This window comes from Cucurbita pepo, chromosome LG05, assembly GCF_002806865.2.
Source record: "Cucurbita pepo subsp. pepo cultivar mu-cu-16 chromosome LG05, ASM280686v2, whole genome shotgun sequence".
Taxonomy (NCBI): domain Eukaryota; kingdom Viridiplantae; phylum Streptophyta; class Magnoliopsida; order Cucurbitales; family Cucurbitaceae; genus Cucurbita; species Cucurbita pepo.
The window spans coordinates 9,614,825-9,635,104 of record NC_036642.1 but is presented as its reverse complement, the minus strand read 5'-3'; the positions used below and the strand labels follow the sequence as shown (position 1 = coordinate 9,635,104).

Genomic DNA, 20,280 nt, shown 5'->3' with positions numbered 1-20,280 from the left:
TTCAAGTAGGCCTAGAATTCATTCAAGATCCAAATCTCTCCACCCATATTTGTATTGGGAAGGCCTATGAAACAAGATTCATAAACAAAGAGGGCAGAGAATTGCTATTAGAAGTGGCACTTTTGAGAAAATTTTGCTCTAAACATAATAAACAAACCTTTTATTACTACTAGCATATTCTTCTAACAATAACAAAGCAAGAAACGTGTGGAATGTTGAAGTTTAATAAAGGCTAAACCCAAAGTACTGACTGATGAGAATGGCCAATCCAAGAGCAATGGCTATAAAGGAAGCAGCCCATGTGAGCTTCTCAGTAATCCTAGGCACTCTCTCCTTTAAGGCTTGAGTACAAGAACCTATGAACACTGTATAACTTCCCATCGCCACTACAGTACCTACCAAAAACATCACAAGAAATGCAGCTCCAGCCAATCTAGAGGGCAGTGCGAGTGCAGGCAATATCATCATCAATGCATCTGGTTGCAGCCCATGGACAATACCTGTTGCAAAAGTTGCAAAACCTATCTTCTTCTTGCCTCCTGTTGGATTATCTAACGGTTCATACATGCTAACATCACACTCGCCGTTGTCTAATGCAACGCAAGGAGTAGGAACCTCCGAAGCCTCCCTAATTCCTAATGCACCGATTACAAGCAGAGTAATCCCGACAACTCTTGTGCCCCAAGTACGGATGATTTCGATATGAAGTCGGTCTTTCAATAGGAGGAATATGAGGCCGAAGATAACCTGACCTGCATCGTGACCACAGCCCCACAGGGCTCCAACAGCAGCACTTTCCATGCGAGTACGCCCGATGGAGAGGGGAGCTAAAGCAGCAAGATGGTCGGGCCCGGATAATGTGTGTAAACATCCAGCAAAGAAACCAGTCCAAGCACTGATCAATAGTTCAGATCGGAAAAATCTTCCCCCAAAAGTGGCAGCAGCAGGACCCCCTGTCGTAGCTGCAGGGTGGAAGGATGCAAAAGCTGAAGGTGCAAAAACTGGTTGAAGCAAGAACAGAACAGCAACACAGAGCGCCATGAATGTCCTTGTAGTTTTTGCCTATAAATTTTGGAACACGAAAACTCTGTAAGCTTTCAAAGCAAATTAGCAATAATATTGACACGTGACACGCAAATACAGCACGTACAACTGCTGAGACAAAATTTGCGATATCGCAATCAACCGTTCAACCTATACATGAATCGTCAGCAAATCCAATATTTCAGTATCCTTGGACTGTGAAGTTGACAAGGAAAAGTTAAGTTTCATTACAATGTTGAGCTTAATAAGCAGCCCACCATAAATTGATAAAGAATATTCTAAGTTAAACAGCCCGATTACAAGAAGGTTAGTCCCCACATTGTGCATAATGCACTTGACAGGGAGTGCGAAGTTGGTAACAAATCATTACTGTTAATTGGAGCAGAATTCTTACCTTAAAAGGTGCACACCAAGTGAAGAACGTCGACTGCCAAGCTAGCTTATCGACAACCATTCCTAGGTAATTGTAATCTATCCCCGTCAGTTCTAATCTTACTTTTAACTTTTACCCCACCCAAATCGCATTTAAGAACGGTTTCTTATAGAAACCGAATGGTTTCCACTTGAAGAAGGGCTACCATCATATTAGAAATGTCGAGATCATTAACTGCACATGTCGATCACTTGTAGATGAATGAGTTGAATAGATCAGTAACAGCTCAAGCCCAGCGTTAGCAGATATTGTCATCTTTGAGCTTTTCTTTTCGGACTTCTCCTCAAGGTTTTTAAAACGCGTATGCTAGAGAAAGGTTTCTACACCCATATAAAGAATGTTTCGTTCTCCTCCCCAGCCGATGTGAGATCCCACTAGATTTGTTCCAGATCTATATAAATTTGAGATTTTGTAGTGCCCCTAGCAGTGAAGTTAAAGAGTCTGGGAAGTTCCACGCTCAGTCTATTGTTCCATTAGTCAAAATTTCCCCTTTCTTTTCCCTTCAATTGGACAAGATGGACTTCACTATGCTTAAGAACTCTGTGGAATACAAAATCTTCTATCTACAAAGGGACAAACCAGTCCAGGCAAGAAGTTTCAAAATGTTTTCCCAAATGTTTAGACCGGAGTATGATCGAAGAAATAGCTAGTCCATGTGATCGAGAAATAGCTAGTCCATGTGATCGAGAAATAGCTAGTCCATGTGATCGAGAAATAGCTAGTCCAGACTTTTCCTACTCCGTCACGGATTATATTCGCATTTTAAAGTTGAGATGCCTACTCACAGACCCTCTTTGGCAAACATTTATTTCCTCGAAGATCGTGCACCAAGTCGAGAATTCGATTTCTTGGGCACCTTCGATTCTAGATGAGCTTTTTGATAAGCAAACATTTGGATTTGTTTTGTAGGTATTTATTTTCAAGATGTCCAGACCAATTGTTTGCTTTACCTATGAGGTAGATGTAGGATCAGGTAGGATCAGGTAGTAGACGAAAAAAGACTTCAACCCCTTCCAGTCTAACCGCCCAAGCCCACCGCTAGCAGATATTGTCCTCTTTGGGCTTTCCTTTTTGAGCTTCCCCTTAAGGTTTTAAAACGTGACTACTACGTAGAGATTTCCACACCTTATAAGGAATGTTTCGTATTTTCACACATATATAAGGAATGTTTCGTATTTCCACACCTATATGAGGAATGTTTCGTATTTCCACACCTATATGAGGAATGTTTCGTATTTCCACACCTATATTTCCACACCTATATAAGGAATGTTTCGTATTTCCACACCTATATAAGGAACGTATTTCCACACCTATATAAGGAATGTTTTGTATTTCCACACCTATATAACGAATGTTTCGTATTTCCACACCTATATAAGGAATCCACACCTATATAAGGAATGTTTCGTATTTCCACACCTATATAAGGAACGTATTTCCACACCTATATAAGGAATGTTTTGTATTTCCACACCTATATAACGAATGTTTCGTATTTCCACACCTATATAAGGAATGTTTCGTTCCCCTCTCCAACCGATGTGAGCTCTCACATCTAGTTTCCATAGTGCGGAATCCAAGTTAGATCTAAGTTTCAGCTCCCCTAATGAATGGCCAGTCGAATCATTCCATAGCAAATGTTTTCCTTGTGGCTGGAAACAAGAAGGTGCAAAAAGTAGTTTGGTCCCCAAACCAAGTAGCCTCCCATATTCTGATTCACAGATATCCCAAGTAACAGGGCTCCTTCCACTAGTTCTTCAAGTTCGTTTTGTTGGTAAAGCTAAAAAAGTACAGGGAAATTGGATTCACAAGTCCAACCTATCCATTCACTACCCAAACTAGCAAAATCATTCTATTCCCCTTCCCCTTCCTCTTTATCATGAACAGAAATTACGCTACTCGTTGATCAGTACGCTAACCAGCAGTTCAAACACAGAGAGTTCATCAAACAACACAGAAATGAAATACAACAATGTCACAAAAACAACACCCCTCGACTAAATTTTTCAAGATACCTTTTGTTCTCCAGAGGGCAAAGTTCCGATCCGCTGTAGAACATGAGGTTTCGGCGGCGACCCATCACGAGAATCAGCCAGAAACAGCGAAGAAACAGGGTGACGAGGAAGAGAAGAAGAAGGAAGAAATGAGTTCTGAATTCTGGAAGAGAACGAATTAAGTGGAGTGAACTCGGAACGGGTTGATGAGGGGAAATGGAGCTTTGATGGGTCAATGCGACGGAGTGGAGGAAGAAAAGGAGCGCGGTTAATAAGATGGGGTTTCAAGCGGGTCGGAGAAGAAGAATACAGAAGCTTCTCCATGGGTTCTAAGAGGGTTCGGCTTTGTGGGTGCGAGGTAAAGATTTAGCAAAGTGGAAGAAGAGGATTTGAGAAGATAAAGTTGTCGCTGGGATTGTTAAAGCTTAGAACTGGGAGACGATGATCCGATTAATTCAGCCATTGTTTGCTGTTGATCACTATCTAATCTCATTCGTTGCTTTGGTTTTGGAAGTCACCGTCAATAGCTATGAACTTTCTTTCAAATCCTTTACCCTAAAATAAAAGAAAATTCTTATTTTGGGATTTAGAATTCCAAATTTTTGGGAGAAAAATTATACGCCCAATATTCAAATTCCATTTATTATATATATATATATAATAAAAAAAATTAGATTTAGATTAACCGCCTCATTTAAATTTAGAGGGGTTCATATGACCAGTGAACGCGACCAATTACCCGCCCAACTCAAATCATTGTTGGGTTAGAATTTTTGGGTCTGGGTCGGATTGAATTTTTTGAAAAATAAAAAATTTGGATAGAGCAAGTTAATATTTTTGGGTCGAGTCAGCCCACACCCTCGAAATTGAGGTTGGATTATTATAAAAATTAAGAATATTTTGATATTTGAGTTTTATAAAATTTTAGTTATAAACTCCTCCTTCTTATCCTTATTTCTCAATAAAAATATATATATAAACATTTCCAAGTAATTATATTTTAAAAAGCGTTATAATATTAATTTTATAGTAAATATTAGATTTCTTATCTTAAAAGTTTAATAAATATTATAATTTTTGTTTTCCAAATAAGTATTCTTTGTTTGAAAAAATATTTAAAAAATTCTCGCTAAATGAATTATATAACACGTGTTCAATATTAAATTAATGGAATTCAAAGAAAAAATGACGTTAGACTTGATTTTACTATTATTTAAAAAAATTAGTGGTCACGTGCAAAAAAAAAAAACGGAGAAATTACTATGTTTATCTAAAAGTATCTGACCTAACTCGAGAAAATTAAAATTTATAGATAAAATTGATATTCATTGTATTCCCTTAAATTTACTTTTTTTTGCTGAATTAAACACCAAAAAAATAATCTCGATATAAGTTTATACGAGTCGGGAGCTGATTTAAGAAATAGAAATAAATAATTACACAAATTCCATAGGAATATTAGCATTAAATTGGGGAAAAGTGGACATTATTTTGAATGGATAAAGTTATGTATTTAAATGGAATGGGTTTAGTCTAGTCCACAATGTGGTGGAGCCGCCCTCCACGACCCCGCGCGCGCTTGCCCTCACTCCGCCACACTCCAACCATGCGCATGTCCGCGCGCGCCACACGCAGCCTCTCATGGAACAAGCCCAACCACTCCTCACACTTGGACATTGGTATTAATTATACATGACCAGCTTGGATTGATCCCAAAAATCTAAAGGGAATCCGGTTGGTTGGAAGTTATTTGTTTGACGAGAGATGAAGATAATTGGCTCGATGGACTTATCAAAACTCATTTGTTTATCAAAGAGGCTGACAATGCTAAGTGGCAAAGAGGGTTAGATGTTATTGAACTTTAAGGTTCGTTTTCAATTATGTTTATTGACGTAAAGGGACCTCCTACATATTGTATGACACATGAGCATAGATTACTTCTTTAGTATGTTGCATGTGGACACGTGCATGATGTTATTATACACACTTCTTTCTTTTTCATTGATTTTTGGCAGGAAGCGTGCGCTAACCCATAGTCAGACCTAAGGGTGCAGTAACGAGCTTAATTAGTGAGTTCATGTGCGTATGTGAGAATCGTATGTACATAAGTACTTTGCATCAAACCCTATAAAAAAGAAAAAGGAGCTCAAGGATCAGTCATAAATAGTAGGTTTCATCAGTCAACAAACATGTTGCATGTGGTTCATTTTTAGACCCTATTGATTGGGTCATGGTATTTGAAGCCCTCTATTAACATGACTAAGTTAAGGGCATCGAGTATACGCTCTCATGTTTTATACCCACGACTTTCTCCTAAATTAGTCGTGGGAAGATTAAATTACCAGTTTAATATTGTATTTTCTCAGGCATGTTTTTACAAAAAAGAATAATTAATAAAGGATCCATAACTATAAATTAAAATTCATAACACTGAAAAATTACATGTATGTATGTATGTAAGTAATTTTATTTTTCTTATTTTAAAATATCTGAAAAATAAAAATAATTTTTGAGACTTCGATTTATGTCAGATTCTGTTTGCAGCCAATGAAAAAACGCCACCGCATAATAATGAGACATTGAGCGAAGCGACGGCGTTTACAGCGGAGCATGTTCTTTACCAAACATGGCTTACAGATGTTCATATTCTTGTGAATTTGATCGCTTTGGCCTACTTTCAGTTACTTCGTTCTCCGCGCTTCTTGCCGGAATCAATGGCCGATTCTCAACCGCTGCTGAAGAATCGACAGGAGTTGCCGGACTCCAGTCGCAAAGCTCCGCGCGTTATCTCACTCGATGTCTTTCGCGGTCTCAGCGTCTTTGTAAGCTCTTTGTTTGACCTCTGGATCTCGATTCACTATATACGCTGCGTACATCTCTTTGTTTGGCCTGGTTTTCATATGCTTCTTGAATTGTTTTGCATGCATAATCGTTTGGTTTGTGCTTTTTGGTTCGGCTGTGTTTGGTTATCGGAAAGAATGTGCCTTCTGTTGATATGATAAAGGATCTAATTGAAGCTGAATCTTACTCTTTATGTTGAAACGAGTGCAATTGGTTAGTTTGGAGCACGCTGTTTTTCTTTCTCCGGAACTGGTTATTGATCAATGTCCAATTAAAGAATTTCTCGTTCTAGTTGTTATTTCTGTTAGTTCGGCTTTTGAGTTTTACTTTCATGAGATTTTACTTTTCTAATGAATTCCATAAGAGGACAGTATGTGTTATGTAGCAGCTCACTTTAGCAAATCCAGTAAATTGACTACTACCTGCTAAATTTGTGATGTTTGATTGTTGAATGCTATGCTGTCTGCTGTGTATATCCAGATGATGATGTTCGTGGACTACGGTGGCTCTTTTTTACCAGTTATCGCTCATTCTCCATGGAATGGGCTTCATTTGGCTGATTTTGTGATGCCTTGGTTTCTATTTATTGCGGGAGTCTCGCTTGCACTTGTTTATAAAGTAAGTGAATGGATTCAACCAAGAATTTTTGGCCTCTGGTTGGCTTCTTCGTTCAACTAGCTACTGCCCTTTTCTACGTGTGGAAGTAAAATTCGTGTAGACGGATCATGGTTTCTCCTGTTTTTGTAAATTTTTTCCAGGATTTTGTTTTAACATACAGAATTGCATAAAATAGGAAGTAAAATGTAAAGTGACTGCTACAAGGAATGCAGCATGCAGGGGTCTATACCTTTTTCTCGTCGGCGTTCTTCTTCAAGGTAAAATTATTTATGGTCACTTTTGTGTTGAACTTAGATTGTCAAGTTGTACTCAGTCAGTGATGTAGTGCAGTCTGTGGTTCAGAATTTTATATTGATTTTGATTGCATACATTTTAAATTGTAAGATCAATCATAATTTTTCCTGATTATTTCAGGTGGTTACTTTCACGGAATAACATCATTGACATATGGTGTTGATATGCAAAGGATAAGGTGGCTTGGCATTTTGCAGGTGTTGCATTCGTCTCTCCTTTTCTGTGTGTAATTGCTACCATGGTCCAAGTTTGTTCTAGCCAGAGCACACAATTATAGGGTTTCTATTACATAACCAAATTAATGAATTTGGTCCAGATTTTGAACTATATGATGTTGCTCCCAATATTTTCAAGATGGCTCAAATGCCATCCAAGCTAGATTATAAGCTGACAAAATGACCTAACGTTAAACTTATAGACAGGGATTTGGGCCAACTTTTCTTCCTCCTCTTACATCTAACATCAGGTTATGTATCTATTTTGATTCAATGTAGAGAATATCTGTTGGATACTTGATTGCTGCACTATGTGAGATCTGGCTTACTCGTTGTACACGTGAAGAAGCTCAAAATACTAAGAGTTTCAGCTGGCATTGGTAAGGATATAGTATTTGTTACCCTGATTGATATTACATATGCATAATATCTAGAGGCTATTGCTTAAGTTTCAATTTCATTTTTTGGTGGTATGAATAATGTTTTTCTACTCTTTTACTAGGTATGATCAGACCTCCTATTTATGTATTTGTAACGACATGATTTTGGTTGCAAAATTTTGTTAAGAGAGTACTACAGACTTAGATATCGAGTGAAATTGAGAGTTATTACTCAATTTGATCTTGGTGGTTCATCACACTACGTTATTTAAAAGTCTTTAAGCCCTTTATCAGAGTCATTGAAATAACCATTAGCAATAAGCAGTGGCGTTATATGAATGCTTGAACTTCTCTATTTTATTATGTTTCTTCATGTTTAGCGTTTTGAATTTGCAGGTGTATCATATTTCTCCTGTTGTCGTTGTATATGGGACTATCGTATGGTTTATATGTTCCAGATTGGGAATTTAAAATATCAACCACGAGCTCTCCACTTCCACCAAATGGAAGCTATGTTTACATGGTAAGTAAATACTATGCACCATGTTTGTGCCCATTTCTCTAGTAGCTTCATTTTTATGGTCTATTATTTTCTATTTTTAGAAAAAGGAGAGAACCCGTTCTTTATAGTTTAGAGCGGAAAAAATGAGATAATATCGAAATGCTTATGTACTTACATCTGGAATGATACCCATGCAAAGTTTTACTTCCATCCATGTACCAGTTGCTTCATCCTCAAATCTAGGATGCTAAACTATGATAATCCTTTATTTGATGAAAGAAAGGAAGGGCTTTGAGCCATAAATTACACTGAAAATAAGATCATTCTTGTTATAGGTGAATTGTTCTATTCGAGGTGATATGGGACCTGCTTGTAATTCTGCTGGGATGATTGATCGTTATGTTCTCGGTATTCACCATTTGTATACTAAACCTGTCTACAGAAATCTGAAGGTATCAGTTATATCAGTTTTTTGATCTTGTAAAGTTCACCATTGTTGTGCATTTTGATCAGCCCTAATGAAGAATGTGGTTTGAAGGAGTGCAACATTTCCTCCAGCGGTCAAGTTCCTGAGACTTCACCTTCATGGTGCCATGCTTCTTTTGAACCTGAGGGTCTTTTAAGGTGCAGATCTGTTCTTCTTCTCAGTAAAATGAATTTATAAAGACATGCATTCGTTTTGATGCATACGGGACTTTTTCAAGGGATGTGCACTCTCTGTTTTGATGAGATATTTTGGGGAAAGGTTGGTGAGAAGAAAAATTAATGTGCCAACTTCAGTTTTAAATCGGACCGTTTGGTTTGAGAGAAATGCCATAAATTTTGGCCTTCAGGGAAATATAATATTAAGATGCATGCGCTGAAATTTTACCCTTTACAAATTGTTGATCTAAATTGTGAAGCCTTCAGATGATGCATTTCTTATGCTTCATTGAAATCTAGATTTTTTTTTATTTTCTTTTCTTTTCCTTTCTTTTTTTGTAGAAAGAATGTTCATTCCTTTCATTCGTTATTTCACATGAGTACATTTTGCACTGTTGCAAATGTTTGCAGCTCTTTAACAGCTACAGTGGCATGCATAATAGGGCTTCAGTATGGTCACATTCTTGCGAATGTACAGGTGAGATTAAGCAAGAACTTAGTATATTACTCATCACTCTGATTGGGAAGTTCTAATTTCACATAATTTACTTATCTCAATGAAAAAAGTAGTATAGTGGACACTTTGTTTCCGATATAAAAAAATGCTTGCATAGTTTGTGCATGTAACGTAAAATACTCTTTTCATTCATTTCTGTTTTTCTTTGATTTCCTCGTTAAAGTCGAACGTTGTTCACTAATTGGATTGCTTCAATATTTTCCAGGATCACAAAAGTCGCACCAATAGCTGGTTCTCGCTCTCTCTTAAGATCTTGGTGCTCGGAATATTCCTTGTCTTCATAGGTATAAACTTGATGGAAGATGCATTGATGAACACGTATCTATCATGTCAACTAGGCTAATAATGTTGACCGATCATTGTCCATTTCTTTCTCCAATGTTTTCAGCAAAGTTATGTTATATATATAGTCTTTTACAATATCTGGTTTTGAAATTGATTTCTGTTTTGAAACTGTCTTTCAGGTATCCCTGTAAATAAGTCCCTCTACACAGTCAGCTATATGTTGATTACTTCAGCGTCAGCAGGAATACTCTTTTGTGCTCTATATATATTGGTGAGTTCATCAATTTTGAGATTTTGGATTGAAGATGAAACCATCGTAGTGGAAGCAAGCATTTGGAATTATTCTTCAAACTGAATCATAATAATCATAATATAAATATCAGGGTGCGGTGTCGTTTTTAAACGACTAACCACCTTTTTTTCCTTATTAAATTCTATCCACGTATTTTTCTTAGCCAAACTAAATGGACAACTAAGGTCTGAAGATCTCTTAATTTCTATAGGTGGATGTCCACGGCTATCGATGCTTGACATGTGTTCTGGAGTGGATGGGGAAGCATGCTTTGAGTATTTATGTTTTAGTAATCTCTAACATACTCGTCATTGGGATCCAAGGATTTTACTGGAAATCTCCTAAAAATAACATCGTAAGCACTAAACAATGGAGCTATTTTTTTTTTATGGGAACTGGGAAGTCCATTATTTCTTACAACAAACCCGGTTATTTTGAGATTCATTTTCAAACTTACTGTGGTTGGACTTTTACAGGTGCACTGGATTCTAAGTCGTGTCAAAGCTCAAAGTTGAAATAATTCGAGCACCTGTTTAAAGTATTTAGTATGTGGAGCTGCTAACTTGCTGGGGTTAATTTTCGATCATACTCGAAATCACCCTGCAAATATTAACAAAAAAAAGTCTGGCAAGAAGATAACAAAGCTATTGCAAGTAAGATCATAAACTAATATGCATAACCCCAATGTTCCCAAGTTTTTAGTATAGCATATAGATATGTGTCTAAGATTTCAGGCATTTGCCTGACACCAAAACTGTAATTGTTGTTGTATTATCTGTGTGAAATTCCTGGGATTGAGAAATTTGTTACTCCTAATAGAAATTTTAAGGCAAACCTTTATCAGCCATCAAGTTATTTACTTTGGAGATTGAACATTTGGTAGGTGTAATGAAATTGTGTCTGTATTTGTGAGGAGAAAAGTTCATTTTATACTAGTCATAAAGTTGGATTTTTGATTTAATCACAGAATAGAATCTAAAACTTCGTATGGTATGTTGTTGGTGTCATTCTTCAGACTGTTGATTAGGTTTGAAGATTTTGATATTTATTCAAAATGATGAATGTAAATTTATGGCCAGTGAGGACATTTGAATGCTTGTGCATGATAGTGCTAGCTGTTGTCCAAATGACAGTGTCTCCATTTTCCCTCGCACACTGTTCTTCCCTAAAACGTGGCTCAGTTTCGGCTTGTTCCACTTTCTTCTAGAAAACCAAAGCATTCAGTGCTTTGAGAAGCAGCTATATACATAGAGAGAGAGAGAGAGAGGGAGAGAGAGATTGAGAGAGAGAGAGAGAGAGAGAGAGAGAGAGAGATTGAGAGAGTTCCATTATTTGCAGGTGCTTGAAGCTTTGAAAAAGCAATTAATCATGTCTTCTAAGAAAGAAAGACTGGATCCGCCACCAGCTCCGTTCATGGGGTTTTATGAGCTTAAGGTTTGGTTCCTTTTGCAGAGGTACATGGCCACTCTCATTTTCTTGTACATCACCATCCCCACTTTTATTGGAAACAACGCACAAGCAGCACTCTGTAGTCCTGTTCTGGCGTTGGCCTCCTCGGCATAGCGCAGTTCTTCCACGCCATGATCTTCGTCCTTGTTTATGCACGGTGTCGTGGTTATGCATATTCAGGACATATCATAGTTGTTGCATACCCCTATCAAATCATTTTGTCTACTTCTATGTTAATATTATTTTATCGTTTTCATTTTGTATTATTTTATTATTATAATATCTATCTCAAAATGTGCTATACATGAATATTTTTAGTTGTCTATTCTTTATATTAAGGGATTATATGCTATTAATGTCATTGTTGTTAATAGAACCAACAAAACATAAATTTGAGTTTCACTAACTTGATTGTTGGTGAGAGTGAGTATCACGAAAATGCTTTGCTAAGTCTCAAGAAAAAGCGATTGTGACACATTACTAATAATTAAGGGTTGAATTGCTATAATGTTGGGTTACAGTACATCATAAATGTTTTTTCCTTGGTAAATGAATAAGCTTAAATGTTTTGAATTAAGCGATTTAATAATAATTAATTTTGTAAAAATGCTTAGTTATGATATTTAGTCCCGCACTTGTAAAAACGATTTTAAAACATTTTAAAATGAATCATGTTTATTGACAAAAGTAGTTTTAGAATCATCCCATTTAAAAAGTCTTATATTTGAGATTAAAAAAAAAAATTAGACAAAAGTTTAGAAATATTTAAGAGAAACTTTAAAGATAGCGGTTAAAATCAGAGATAAATAGAACAAACTTTTATAAAGGAAGAAAACAACTTTTCTTTAATTGCAAGACAAAATAAAACAAAATAAAATAGGAGAGTTCTTTTCTAATATGAATTCATAGTCATATTAAAAACAAAATCACTTACAATCACTTTCTATAGCTTTGCGTACAAATCTGCTGCTTTAAATACCTCCCAACTACTTGGATTCCAAAATCCTACACAAAAAAACCATGGAAAACACGAAATAAAATTTAATCAAGTGCACCAAGCCATGCTTACAAAGAAATATGTAATTTCAGCATAGCATAACATAGCATAGAATACACGTAAACGGCCCAAGCCCATTGCTATCAGATATTGTCCTCTTTAGGCTTTCCTTTTTGGGCTTCCACTCAAGGTTTTTAAAACTCGTCTCTTCCCAGTACCCTTTTAAAGAATGTTTTGTTCTACTTTCCCCTCTCCAACCGATGTGGGATCTCATATCTTGTCTCTCCTCGTGAGAAGTATATTCAGCACATAGCAGAGAAAGGAGGGCAAGAGTAAAAAAGAATGTATGCATGCATGTATGTATGATTGAGCCAGAGCCTCATCTAAACAAAATACCTTAATCAGGCAATGCAGTTCCTCGCTCAAGATTGTTTTTGATCTCCAGAGTATATCTACCAAAGGCCCGCTCAATCTTTTTGTTGAAATGTTCATTACGATCATTGATAGAATCGATATCCTTGTCTTCGTGGAACTTCCTCCTACGGCTAAACGACTTTCGCTTCTCCTCCCGGTCCTTGAGTTCTTTCACCATATTGTCAATCTTATCCTCTGAAATCTTAGGTGCCTGCAGGATAGTGACACAAGATCTATATCCTCAGAAATCTGATAATTACACATATGGTCGAAATTATACAGTGGAACTAAGAGTACCTTCCCATATTGAAGACTTGAAGCCTCACGGTAGAACTCAGGATCAGATTCTTTCATTTTATTATATTCCTCAAGGTCAACATTTACATTCTTCGTCCGCTTTTTGTATGCATCGTACAACGTTTTCTGGTTAAAAACTGTTAAAACCAAAGCAGTTTAACCCTTTTAGATAAGTATTTACATATTAACAACAAATAGATAAAATACAACCAATTATGCAAACTTTATATCTAAGTCCTCCCCCCAAAAAATGTGATTACATTGGGATATAACACGATTCATAATTAAACAAACACTTAAATAGCTTTATACGGTGAGAAACACCAGTACTTTAAGTACGAAGTTCTTTAAATTCACAATCAGATTCACAATATCTATATCCTAGATCAAATCATGTGTTCGTCATCAACTAGCAAATTAAGGAATCTAGTCAAATTATTTAAAAACGTATTTGTCCATAAAAAAGCAGCTAAGATCACCATAGTGTAAATTTGTAGAACAGATAGAGACTCACCATCCCATCCATAGGGAGCTGGATCCTTCTCCCATTTCTTATATTTGGACTCTGCTGCCTCTTGTGTATCTAACATGTATGCTTTTGTCATATCCAAGCCATTCGCATCCAAAAGCTTCCCGATTTTCTTCTTCCGTTCCTCAAGCCACTTTTGTTTAGAAATGCCTCTTGATTCCGATGGAGGTTCCATTTTCTTTTTTTCAGCAGCTATTGCTGTCTGATTAGCTTTTCGTGCCTCATTCTGCATCCATGGATCCATAAGTCATTACTTGATACTTGATAGGAATTGTTAACTACTTTTGGAAAATGTAGAAAATTACCATCTTAAGCCTGAGTTCAAACAATTTCTTTTTCCTCCCTGTAAGTTTTGTGAAGTCTCCTTCCACATTCTCCTCACCACTCAATTTGTCAGTATCACCATCACTATGCCCTTCTTCTTCAGGCTTTTCATCATGAAGATCTTCATACTCGTCAGGAGGCGCAAAATTGGAAGGAGCACTACTTCGACCAGCTTGAACAGCTTCTGATGAAGTGGCAACTGTGATCAAAATTCCCAAGAAAACATTTAAATGAGATAAGAGAGAAAGATAACAAATGATATCACTTGAATTTGAAAGGTGGAGGAGGAATGGTTAAGCAATTTATAGGGCCAATTTTTAGCAATGTTAAAAAAGCTACGTAATTCAAAGAAAACGTTAACAAATTAGACAAAAGGATAAATAGTGATGAATAATGAAATTGTCAGCTACAATAAAAGAAGGTCATTATGTTCAAGGAAGTTGCAAAGAAATTGTAGCATGTGAAAAAACCTGGCTCATTTTGCTGATTCCGGGCTTTGACTTCTGCTATTATTTCAAAGCAGTACTCGCTANATCAGAGATAAATAGAACAAACTTTTATAAAGGAAGAAAACAACTTTTCTTTAATTGCAAGACAAAATAAAACAAAATAAAATAGGAGAGTTCTTTTCTAATATGAATTCATAGTCATATTAAAAACAAAATCACTTACAATCACTTTCTATAGCTTTGCGTACAAATCTGCTGCTTTAAATACCTCCCAACTACTTGGATTCCAAAATCCTACACAAAAAAACCATGGAAAACACGAAATAAAATTTAATCAAGTGCACCAAGCCATGCTTACAAAGAAATATGTAATTTCAGCATAGCATAACATAGCATAGAATACACGTAAACGGCCCAAGCCCATTGCTATCAGATATTGTCCTCTTTAGGCTTTCCTTTTTGGGCTTCCACTCAAGGTTTTTAAAACTCGTCTCTTCCCAGTACCCTTTTAAAGAATGTTTTGTTCTACTTTCCCCTCTCCAACCGATGTGGGATCTCATATCTTGTCTCTCCTCGTGAGAAGTATATTCAGCACATAGCAGAGAAAGGAGGGCAAGAGTAAAAAAGAATGTATGCATGCATGTATGTATGATTGAGCCAGAGCCTCATCTAAACAAAATACCTTAATCAGGCAATGCAGTTCCTCGCTCAAGATTGTTTTTGATCTCCAGAGTATATCTACCAAAGGCCCGCTCAATCTTTTTGTTGAAATGTTCATTACGATCATTGATAGAATCGATATCCTTGTCTTCGTGGAACTTCCTCCTACGGCTAAACGACTTTCGCTTCTCCTCCCGGTCCTTGAGTTCTTTCACCATATTGTCAATCTTATCCTCTGAAATCTTAGGTGCCTGCAGGATAGTGACACAAGATCTATATCCTCAGAAATCTGATAATTACACATATGGTCGAAATTATACAGTGGAACTAAGAGTACCTTCCCATATTGAAGACTTGAAGCCTCACGGTAGAACTCAGGATCAGATTCTTTCATTTTATTATATTCCTCAAGGTCAACATTTACATTCTTCGTCCGCTTTTTGTATGCATCGTACAACGTTTTCTGGTTAAAAACTGTTAAAACCAAAGCAGTTTAACCCTTTTAGATAAGTATTTACATATTAACAACAAATAGATAAAATACAACCAATTATGCAAACTTTATATCTAAGTCCTCCCCCCAAAAAATGTGATTACATTGGGATATAACACGATTCATAATTAAACAAACACTTAAATAGCTTTATACGGTGAGAAACACCAGTACTTTAAGTACGAAGTTCTTTAAATTCACAATCAGATTCACAATATCTATATCCTAGATCAAATCATGTGTTCGTCATCAACTAGCAAATTAAGGAATCTAGTCAAATTATTTAAAAACGTATTTGTCCATAAAAAAGCAGCTAAGATCACCATAGTGTAAATTTGTAGAACAGATAGAGACTCACCATCCCATCCATAGGGAGCTGGATCCTTCTCCCATTTCTTATATTTGGACTCTGCTGCCTCTTGTGTATCTAACATGTATGCTTTTGTCATATCCAAGCCATTCGCATCCAAAAGCTTCCCGATTTTCTTCTTCCGTTCCTCAAGCCACTTTTGTTTAGAAATGCCTCTTGATTCCGATGGAGGTTCCATTTTCTTTTTTTCAGCAGCTATTGCTGTCTGATTAGCTTTTCGTGCCTCATTCTGCATCCATGGATCCATAAGTCATTACTTGATACTTGATAGGAATTGTTAACTACTTTTGGAAAATGTAGAAAATTACCATCTTAAGCCTGAGTTCAAACAATTTCTTTTTCCTCCCTGTAAGTTTTGTGAAGTCTCCTTCCACATTCTCCTCACCACTCAATTTGTCAGTATCACCATCACTATGCCCTTCTTCTTCAGGCTTTTCATCATGAAGATCTTCATACTCGTCAGGAGGCGCAAAATTGGAAGGAGCACTACTTCGACCAGCTTGAACAGCTTCTGATGAAGTGGCAACTGTGATCAAAATTCCCAAGAAAACATTTAAATGAGATAAGAGAGAAAGATAACAAATGATATCACTTGAATTTGAAAGGTGGAGGAGGAATGGTTAAGCAATTTATAGGGCCAATTTTTAGCAATGTTAAAAAAGCTACGTAATTCAAAGAAAACGTTAACAAATTAGACAAAAGGATAAATAGTGATGAATAATGAAATTGTCAGCTACAATAAAAGAAGGTCATTATGTTCAAGGAAGTTGCAAAGAAATTGTAGCATGTGAAAAAACCTGGCTCATTTTGCTGATTCCGGGCTTTGACTTCTGCTATTATTTCAAAGCAGTACTCGCTACATTCATGATAAGGATTAGAAGCATTTCTACAATCAGGGTGTACTCTTCCTTCGTCAGACATCTCTGCAACAACGTCTCTTACTCGCTGCAAATAAAGAGTCATAATTAAACGGAGCTTTAAAATATACAAAAATTCCGGAAACTTAAAGCTGTAAAAGAAGATTTTGACAATAAAAGGCATCATTGGATGGATACGAAGGTTACACGATCAATCAAACGAGTCAAAACATTCAAACTTCCAACTGAATTTATCGTACCAACGCCAACAATAATCCTCAATTTCTCCAAATGTATACAATGCGCGCAAAGTGTACTCAATGGAAAATTGATTTTCCTTGTATATGTCTTTGTTTTTCACAAGAGGAATGCGAAGGAGTACAATTAATCCCGAGCAAACTACAAGAATTCAACTTCTGAGGAAAGGAAACCACGGTAACACAAAATCAAGTCTACNTTAATCAGGCAATGCAGTTCCTCGCTCAAGATTGTTTTTGATCTCCAGAGTATATCTACCAAAGGCCCGCTCAATCTTTTTGTTGAAATGTTCATTACGATCATTGATAGAATCGATATCCTTGTCTTCGTGGAACTTCCTCCTACGGCTAAACGACTTTCGCTTCTCCTCCCGGTCCTTGAGTTCTTTCACCATATTGTCAATCTTATCCTCTGAAATCTTAGGTGCCTGCAGGATAGTGACACAAGATCTATATCCTCAGAAATCTGATAATTACACATATGGTCGAAATTATACAGTGGAACTAAGAGTACCTTCCCATATTGAAGACTTGAAGCCTCACGGTAGAACTCAGGATCAGATTCTTTCATTTTATTATATTCCTCAAGGTCAACATTTACATTCTTCGTCCGCTTTTTGTATGCATCGTACAACGTTTTCTGGTTAAAAACTGTTAAAACCAAAGCAGTTTAACCCTTTTAGATAAGTATTTACATATTAACAACAAATAGATAAAATACAACCAATTATGCAAACTTTATATCTAAGTCCTCCCCCCAAAAAATGTGATTACATTGGGATATAACACGATTCATAATTAAACAAACACTTAAATAGCTTTATACGGTGAGAAACACCAGTACTTTAAGTACGAAGTTCTTTAAATTCACAATCAGATTCACAATATCTATATCCTAGATCAAATCATGTGTTCGTCATCAACTAGCAAATTAAGGAATCTAGTCAAATTATTTAAAAACGTATTTGTCCATAAAAAAGCAGCTAAGATCACCATAGTGTAAATTTGTAGAACAGATAGAGACTCACCATCCCATCCATAGGGAGCTGGATCCTTCTCCCATTTCTTATATTTGGACTCTGCTGCCTCTTGTGTATCTAACATGTATGCTTTTGTCATATCCAAGCCATTCGCATCCAAAAGCTTCCCGATTTTCTTCTTCCGTTCCTCAAGCCACTTTTGTTTAGAAATGCCTCTTGATTCCGATGGAGGTTCCATTTTCTTTTTTTCAGCAGCTATTGCTGTCTGATTAGCTTTTCGTGCCTCATTCTGCATCCATGGATCCATAAGTCATTACTTGATACTTGATAGGAATTGTTAACTACTTTTGGAAAATGTAGAAAATTACCATCTTAAGCCTGAGTTCAAACAATTTCTTTTTCCTCCCTGTAAGTTTTGTGAAGTCTCCTTCCACATTCTCCTCACCACTCAATTTGTCAGTATCACCATCACTATGCCCTTCTTCTTCAGGCTTTTCATCATGAAGATCTTCATACTCGTCAGGAGGCGCAAAATTGGAAGGAGCACTACTTCGACCAGCTTGAACAGCTTCTGATGAAGTGGCAACTGTGATCAAAATTCCCAAGAAAACATTTAAATGAGATAAGAGAGAAAGATAACAAATGATATCACTTGAATTTGAAAGGTGGAGGAGGAATGGTTAAGCAATTTATAGGGCCAATTTTTAGCAATGTTAAAAAAGCTACGTAATTCAAAGAAAACGTTAACAAATTAGACAAAAGGATAAATAGTGATGAATAATGAAATTGTCAGCTACAATAAAAGAAGGTCATTATGTTCAAGGAAGTTGCAAAGAAATTGTAGCATGTGAAAAAACCTGGCTCATTTTGCTGATTCCGGGCTTTGACTTCTGCTATTATTTCAAAGCAGTACTCGCTACATTCATGATAAGGATTAGAAGCATTTCTACAATCAGGGTGTACTCTTCCTTCGTCAGACATCTCTGCAACAACGTCTCTTACTCGCTGCAAATAAAGAGTCATAATTAAACGGAGCTTTAAAATATACAAAAATTCCGGAAACTTAAAGCTGTAAAAGAAGATTTTGACAATAAAAGGCATCATTGGATGGATACGAAGGTTACACGATCAATCAAACGAGTCAAAACATTCAAACTTCCAACTGAATTTATCGTACCAACGCCAACAATAATCCTCAATTTCTCCAAATGTATACAATGCGCGCAAAGTGTACTCAATGGAAAATTGATTTTCCTTGTATATGTCTTTGTTTTTCACAAGAGGAATGCGAAGGAGTACAATTAATCCCGAGCAAACTACAAGAATTCAACTTCTGAGGAAAGGAAACCACGGTAACACAAAATCAAGTCTACTACAACACACAACAACAAATAGCAGCATGAACATTATCACTGATTCCAGACAAAACTTGCGAATCAAAACCGAAATTCATACGGAATCACAACGAGAAAAGCAATATTAGAGATTTAGAGGCGCTAAAAGCAAGATGCAGAACTATACCTGAAATCTAGGTTTTCCGCGCGGGAAGAACTCGAAGAAGAAAGCAGAAGAGGTTCCCTTCCCGATTTGGGAAGAACGAAGAACAATTGCTCAAGATTTCTTCCGAAACAACAAATCCCTTTAAAATTCTCAGAATTTAAATACAAAATTAATTTTGGTTTCTAATTAGGAATAATACGAATAGGACTCATATATATATATATATATTTATTATTATTATTATTATTATTATTATTATTATTATTATTTAAATACATATATTTAATCATTCTCTCTGTCATTTATTTATTTTTTAAATGAAAATTAAAATAATCATTGTTATTTTTTACTATTTCGTAAATTATTTTTTGGTTGTTGAAATTAAAAAATTGCTTTATTTCGTCTCTATGTTTTATAATTAGGCAATCAAACCCTTTATTAAATAGTTATTTAATGGAGGGCTAAAGTGCAATTTTTAAAATATAAAAAAACTAGTTTTAAAATTAAAATTAATAATTCGTTTTAATTTTTTTAAAGGAAAAAAAAAAAAAAAACTCTCTCCTTTTCCCTCTTCGTCCACCTCCTTTCCACCTATGACCCTGGCCCTGCCTCGTAACTCTTAACGAAATTTCGCGTTTAATTAT

General features: G+C 36.1%; 5 protein-coding genes across 5 annotated transcripts; 1 reads left to right on the top strand and 4 right to left on the bottom strand.

Moving 5' to 3' along the window:
• Window positions 1-81: 81 nt before the first annotated feature.
• On the bottom strand, window positions 82-3,994 carry LOC111794743. The gene is made up of 2 exons (XM_023676875.1): window positions 3,496-3,994; window positions 82-1,062 (listed from the first exon to the last, which is right to left on the bottom strand). Exons 1-2 carry the CDS (start codon window positions 3,796-3,798, stop codon window positions 223-225), a joined length of 1,143 nt encoding a protein of 380 aa, XP_023532643.1. The 5' UTR covers window positions 3,799-3,994; the 3' UTR covers window positions 82-222.
• A 1,922-nt stretch (window positions 3,995-5,916) lies between these two features.
• On the top strand, window positions 5,917-11,021 carry LOC111795143 (heparan-alpha-glucosaminide N-acetyltransferase-like). Its single transcript, XM_023677402.1, has 14 exons — window positions 5,917-5,922; window positions 6,006-6,296; window positions 6,796-6,933; window positions 7,109-7,190; window positions 7,348-7,424; window positions 7,722-7,822; window positions 8,219-8,345; window positions 8,660-8,776; window positions 8,863-8,948; window positions 9,378-9,444; window positions 9,689-9,767; window positions 9,948-10,039; window positions 10,272-10,415; window positions 10,537-11,021. The coding sequence occupies exons 1-14, from the start codon at window positions 5,917-5,919 to the stop codon at window positions 10,573-10,575; spliced, it is 1,446 nt and encodes a 481-aa protein (XP_023533170.1). The 3' UTR covers window positions 10,576-11,021.
• Window positions 11,022-12,333: 1,312 nt separating this feature from the next.
• Window positions 12,334-14,943, bottom strand: LOC111795142 (pre-mRNA-splicing factor syf2-like). The gene is made up of 8 exons (XM_023677401.1): window positions 14,923-14,943; window positions 14,788-14,813; window positions 14,541-14,599; window positions 14,052-14,269; window positions 13,732-13,972; window positions 13,218-13,354; window positions 12,903-13,131; window positions 12,334-12,514 (listed from the first exon to the last, which is right to left on the bottom strand). Exons 1-7 carry the CDS (start codon window positions 14,941-14,943, stop codon window positions 12,904-12,906), a joined length of 930 nt encoding a protein of 309 aa, XP_023533169.1. The 3' UTR covers window positions 12,334-12,514; window position 12,903.
• Window positions 14,671-17,020, bottom strand: LOC111794741 (pre-mRNA-splicing factor syf2-like). The gene is made up of 6 exons (XM_023676872.1): window positions 16,840-17,020; window positions 16,351-16,568; window positions 16,031-16,271; window positions 15,517-15,653; window positions 15,202-15,430; window positions 14,671-14,813 (listed from the first exon to the last, which is right to left on the bottom strand). Exons 1-5 carry the CDS (start codon window positions 17,003-17,005, stop codon window positions 15,203-15,205), a joined length of 990 nt encoding a protein of 329 aa, XP_023532640.1. The 5' UTR covers window positions 17,006-17,020; the 3' UTR covers window positions 14,671-14,813; window position 15,202.
• LOC111794742 (pre-mRNA-splicing factor syf2-like) lies at window positions 14,671-19,809 on the bottom strand. The gene is made up of 7 exons (XM_023676873.1): window positions 19,658-19,809; window positions 18,994-19,141; window positions 18,505-18,722; window positions 18,185-18,425; window positions 17,671-17,807; window positions 17,356-17,584; window positions 14,671-14,813 (listed from the first exon to the last, which is right to left on the bottom strand). Exons 2-6 carry the CDS (start codon window positions 19,115-19,117, stop codon window positions 17,357-17,359), a joined length of 948 nt encoding a protein of 315 aa, XP_023532641.1. The 5' UTR covers window positions 19,118-19,141; window positions 19,658-19,809; the 3' UTR covers window positions 14,671-14,813; window position 17,356.
• Between the last annotated feature and the right edge of the window lie 471 nt (window positions 19,810-20,280).